At 53.4% G+C, this 5829-nt stretch overlaps 1 protein-coding gene across 1 annotated transcript; it reads left to right on the top strand.

The window, feature by feature from the left end:
* The first annotated feature begins 1395 nt into the window (after window positions 1–1395).
* HSPA1B (heat shock protein family A (Hsp70) member 1B) lies at window positions 1396–3931 on the top strand. Its single transcript, XM_080666685.1, has one exon. It carries the CDS (start codon window positions 1642–1644, stop codon window positions 3565–3567), a length of 1926 nt encoding a protein of 641 aa, XP_080522811.1. The 5' UTR covers window positions 1396–1641; the 3' UTR covers window positions 3568–3931.
* The last annotated feature ends 1898 nt before the right edge of the window (window positions 3932–5829 follow it).

The following is a 5829-nucleotide window of genomic DNA, read 5'->3' as shown; positions in this document are numbered from 1 at the left end:
ATATATATATTTTATTGTTTTCAGAGAGGATGGGCGAGGGAGGGAGAGAGATCAATGATGAGAGCGAATCATTGGTCAGCTGCCCCCGCACGCCCCCTCCTGGGGATACAGCTGGCAACCAGGGCATATGCCCTGACTGGGAATTGAACCTTAACCTGGTTCATAGGTTCACAACCACCTGGCCAAGATGTTAAAGAGAACTGAACATCCCCGCAGACTCTCCTCCCTGGCAGACTCACCATTGCATTTATTTTAAAATCGTTGGAGGGCTTACGGGCTGCAGGGACTCTGAGGTTAATCCTGGGCCCACACCACATGCAGGCTGAAGCAGGAATGGAGAAGGCAGAGAGAAGGGACGGGAGAGGCTGGGACACCAGGCCCGGAAGGATGAGTGAGCGAGAGAAGCCAGAAAGGCCTTAAAGACAAATTCTATAGCAAAACATTTGTTCCTTTCTGTGGAGGGAGACTGGCCCCAGGCAAAGGGGAGAGACTGGGCGTGAACAGGTGCACCAGGGGACCCGCTGGGCTTTTCTCTCCTACCCCGCCCTGCCCCTTCCCTCCCCTCCCCCACCCAGCACGTTCCCTCTTCCAGTTTAAGAACTGCCAGTTCTGGGGAGGTTGGTAGGGGCTGGGAGGAGGGGGTAAGGGGAGAAAAATCAGATATATCTGTAGTACTATCAACAATAAAAAATGTATTGAAAATAATCAAATATGGGGGGAAAAGAGCTGCCTATTTACCTGATTGCTTTTCTTTTGGAAATTTAGATGTCCCCACCCCCAGATATTCCGTGTAGAGTAAACATGATGTCAAAACGATATTGCATGACCTCTTTTCTCCTTCCCATTTTAAAAATAAGCAGGGAAACACCGTGAGGGCCAAGGCCATCCTCGGGCAGCCGCCGCGGGCTGCGGGGACCCCGGCAAGCAGCCCCAAACGCTCCCGTCCGTCAGGGCCAAGGTCCAATCAGAGTCCCTTTGGCCCACACATACCCCACCCACTTTAAGAAATTCGGGAAGTTTCCTATCTTAAACCAAACAACCAGTTTGAGCGCCACCGCCCCCTACACCCCCTTGGATACCGATTTCAACAGGGCAGCGGGGGGCGGGGACGGGGGCCCGGGACCCGACTGAGAAGGCGGCGCCAACACCCTCACTTCCGAGCGCCGCTCCCTCCCCTTCGGACGCGCCCCTCCCCTAGGACCCAGAAGAGTCTGGAGAGTTCTGGGAGGGCGGCACCCAGGACGCTGATTGGTCAGAGGGAGCCTGAGGGCAGGGCGCCGGGGGAACCCCCTGGAATGTTCCCGACCTGCCGCCCGGCCGAGCCTAGGGATTGGGTGAGCGGAGGCGGAGGCGGGGCGGGGGGCGGGGGGGGCGGGGCTCGATGGGGAATTATAAACTCAGCGCCCGCCGCGGGGCAGCAGCGAGCCCGCCCCGGCCTGCCTTCTCCGCGATCTCCTCGCTAGTGGTCCCGACCCCGCCCTCCGCAGTCCCGCAGCTCCGAGGACCGGCCTCCGCAGCCCGCGGTCAGTCTCCCGCTTCGGAAGAGACCGAGCTTCTCGTTCCCGTCGCGGGCCCGGCCGGGTCCGCCGCTTCCAGGAAAGGCCCGAACCTCAGCGCGCGGCGAGAGAGCAGGGCGCCGGCATGGCTAAAACCACGGCCATCGGCATCGACCTGGGCACCACGTACTCGTGCGTGGGAGTCTTCCAGCACGGCAAGGTGGAGATCATTGCCAACGACCAGGGCAACCGCACCACCCCCAGCTACGTGGCCTTCACCGACACCGAGCGGCTCATCGGGGACGCGGCCAAGAACCAGGTGGCGCTGAACCCGCAGAACACCGTGTTCGACGCCAAGCGGCTGATCGGCCGCAAGTTCGGCGACTCGGTGGTGCAGTCGGACATGAAGCACTGGCCGTTCCAGGTGATCAGCGACGGGGACAAGCCCAAGGTGCAGGTGAGCTACAAAGGGGAGACCAAGGCGTTCTTCCCCGAGGAGATCTCGTCCATGGTGCTGACCAAGATGAAGGAGATCGCCGAGGCGTACCTGGGCTACGCGGTGACCAACGCGGTGATCACCGTGCCGGCCTACTTCAACGACTCGCAGCGCCAGGCCACCAAGGACGCTGGGGTGATCGCGGGCCTGAACGTGCTGAGGATCATCAACGAGCCCACGGCGGCCGCCATCGCCTACGGCCTGGACAGGACGGGCAAGGGGGAGCGCAACGTGCTCATCTTCGACCTGGGTGGGGGCACCTTTGACGTGTCCATCCTGACGATCGACGACGGCATCTTCGAGGTGAAGGCCACGGCCGGGGACACCCACCTGGGAGGGGAGGACTTTGACAACAGGCTGGTGAACCACTTCGTGGAGGAGTTCAAGCGGAAGCACAAGAAGGACATCAGCCAGAACAAGCGAGCCGTGAGGCGGCTGCGCACCGCCTGCGAGAGGGCCAAGAGGACCCTGTCGTCCAGCACGCAGGCCAGCCTGGAGATCGACTCCCTGTTCGAGGGCATCGACTTCTACACGTCCATCACTAGGGCGCGGTTCGAGGAGCTGTGCTCAGACCTGTTCCGGGGCACGCTGGAGCCCGTGGAGAAGGCTCTGCGGGACGCCAAGCTGGACAAGGCCCAGATCCACGATCTGGTCCTGGTGGGGGGCTCCACCCGCATCCCCAAGGTGCAGAAGCTGCTGCAGGACTTCTTCAATGGGCGCGACCTCAACAAGAGCATCAACCCGGACGAGGCGGTGGCCTACGGGGCAGCAGTGCAGGCAGCCATCCTGATGGGGGACAAGTCTGAGAATGTGCAGGATCTGCTGCTGCTGGACGTGGCGCCCCTGTCGCTGGGGCTGGAGACAGCCGGAGGCGTGATGACTGCCCTGATCAAGCGCAACTCCACCATCCCCACCAAGCAGACGCAGATCTTCACCACCTACTCGGACAACCAGCCGGGGGTGCTGATCCAGGTGTTCGAGGGCGAGAGGGCCATGACGAGGGACAACAACCTGCTGGGGCGCTTCGAGCTGAGTGGTATCCCACCGGCCCCCAGGGGCGTGCCCCAGATCGAGGTGACCTTTGACATCGACGCCAATGGCATCCTGAACGTCACAGCCATGGACAAGAGCACCGGCAAGGCCAACAAGATCACCATCACCAATGACAAGGGCCGCCTGAGCAAGGAGGACATCGAGCGCATGGTGCAGGAGGCGGAGAAGTACAAAGCCGAGGACGAGGTCCAGCGCGAGAGGGTGTCTGCCAAGAACGCCCTGGAGTCCTATGCCTTCAACATGAAGAGCGCCGTGGAGGACGAGGGCCTCAAAGGCAAGATCAGCGAGGCCGACAAGAAGAAGGTGCTGGACAAGTGCCAGGAGGTGATCTCCTGGCTGGACTCCAACACGCTGGCGGAAAAGGAGGAGTTTGAGCACAAGAGGAAGGAGCTGGAGCAGGTGTGTAACCCCATCATCAGCGGACTGTACCAGGGGGCGGGTGGCCCAGGAGCTGCTGGCTTTGGGGCTCAGGCCCCCAAAGGGGGTTCTGGCTCTGGCCCCACCATTGAGGAGGTGGATTAGGGGGCCCTATCTTATTTTTTTCATATTTGTCTCAGAGGGGACCTAAGGACCTTGCTGTTGCCCTATATCTGTATTCTTTAAACTTTTAGTTTAATCTAAAGTTAGGTGAACATGATTAACTTGCTGGTTTGTATTATTTCTTCTTGATATAACCAATGTGTCCTCTAGAAATCTTTGCATGTGATGTACTTTGGTTCTCTAGGGTGTCTTTTCTCTCTTAAATGAATCAACACCGCCCCCCTCTGTCTTATTTTTTTGGGTGGGGCTTGGGGACTTTGTAAACAGATCAAAAGTCATGACATTTTTTTAAAAATAATTTTTAAGTTAAGGATGAAAAATAAAATGTTAATAATTTGTGCCTGTTTTTATTTGGGAGGTTATTGGACTCTTCTGAAATATCTGCATTCCATAGACAGTGAAAGGGACAGTACTTGTAGAAAGGTGCACATATTAAAAGCCATGGCTCTGGCTATTTTGTGGGGACTTAATTCTAGGTGGTAAATGACATCGGTATCAGAAAACAAAAATTCTAGGTGACCATTTTGATTGGGGTGGGACTTATTATAGAGAAAAGTAGGGACTGGAGCAGCAAAAGGGGTTTGGACAGAAGAGGTTGGTGTGGGCTAAAGGTTGAGTTCAGAGGGGTTATGGGTCCTCACTTGCACTTATGTGGGCAGAGCTTTTCAGTGCCCACTTCTGACCTGTGAGTCTTCCAATCTTTCGTTTCTGTTACACAGTAAATACATATTGGGGTGGACAAAACAACAAAAAATGAGGTGCAGGTTCACACTCTGGTTCTGTAAACCCCAGCTGGAGATCAAATGCAATTATTTATCCTCTCAGTTTTGGCTGCCTCCTTTTGTCTTATCTAGATGGCCTCACTTCCACAGTTCTAAGAGCATTTTGAGCAGAAATGTGCTAAAGAGTTCGGGGGCCTGGCGATAAGAGGGATGGGGCTAGGCACTATACCAGGTTTTTTGAGTCACCCCAGTAACGCTCCCCCCACTACCTTCTACACGTCAGGTATTCTAAAGCTCTTTTTGTAGGTGAGCATGTGGGGGTGTCACTGCAATCACATCCAGGGCAAAATGAGCGCAAGTGATTGTTTTGAGGCCGGGCTGTTTCCAAACTGCCTGGACACTGTTGGCATTGGGTTGTTCATGTCTGGTTCTAAGTATTGTTTTTATCCCTGTTTTAACAATCGCTGCCCTCTTTGTCCTTTTTATGGACAATCTCAAAAGAATAGCAATTTAAAGTAATAGCAAATTTAATGCAGAAAGGAGAAGATAAAAGCTGTTATTGCTGGGGAGATAGGGAAAATGGGCTTTCCTCCCACCAAGCCCTCCCCAGGGGGTTCTTCCTGCCTAGCAGTTAGGAGTCCTGAACACTGCTTCTAACCTGAGAGAATCCCAGCCTGCTTCCTGCCAAAAACAGTCTGGAAATACCTACCCCGAAATCAAACAAAATTAAAATTCCATGTTATCTCTTTCAATAAATTACCCTCTGGGGAAATCAAACATCTTAGAAATGACAACATACAGGAAGCCCTTCTCAAAAGCTTGTAAAGGAAAAGAGTATAAGAGTTCTTTTGGTAACTGGGCCAATTCTCAAAGGCCTGTTTTATTCACAGATAGGTAAAGTATAATATAGCCTATGATAATAGAATATACTAAGTGCAATATAGGGAATATATCTCTTAGCTTCAAGCCATTCAAGTTCTGGTTCTTTAACCTGGTGGTAATACAATCATTTGGGCCTGGCCAGTGTGGACCAGTGGTTGAGCGTCGATCTATGAACCAGGAAGTCACAGTTCGATTCCGGTCAAGGGCACATGCCTGTGTTGCAGGCTAGATCCCCAGTGTGGGGCACTTAGGAGGCAGTCAATTGATTCTCATCATAGATGTTTCTGTGTCTCTCTTCCTCTCCCTTCCTCTCTGAAATCAATAAAAATATATTTTTAGAAGGAACAGGGAAACAATGAGGGAGAAAAAGGAGGGAACCTCACATACTTCATGTGAGGTTTGAGCTCTGGAGTTGCTATAGTAACCAATCTAAGGGGGATAGTGAGCAATCAGAGGGGATATGAAGGCACAAAGATCTGCAGCCTTTATAAACCATAGAGAAAAGGGACTCAATGGGACTCTTCCCCTCCCGACGTGGGAGTCTGTGCTTGTTTCTTAATAAATTTCCACATTTTGCTATACCAATAGCAAAATATTATTTTTAAATATTTTTTAAATATTATATATTTACTTTTTAAAG

Source organism: Plecotus auritus, assembly GCF_963455305.1.
Source record: "Plecotus auritus genome assembly, chromosome: 4".
Classification (NCBI taxonomy): Eukaryota; Metazoa; Chordata; class Mammalia; order Chiroptera; family Vespertilionidae; genus Plecotus; species Plecotus auritus.
This window is presented reverse-complemented; position numbering and strand designations above follow the sequence as displayed.

Coding starts and splice junctions, on each gene's coding strand:
- HSPA1B (XM_080666685.1), top strand. CDS start 1,642: ATGGCTAAAACCACGGCCATCGGCATCGACCTGGGCACCACGTACTCG.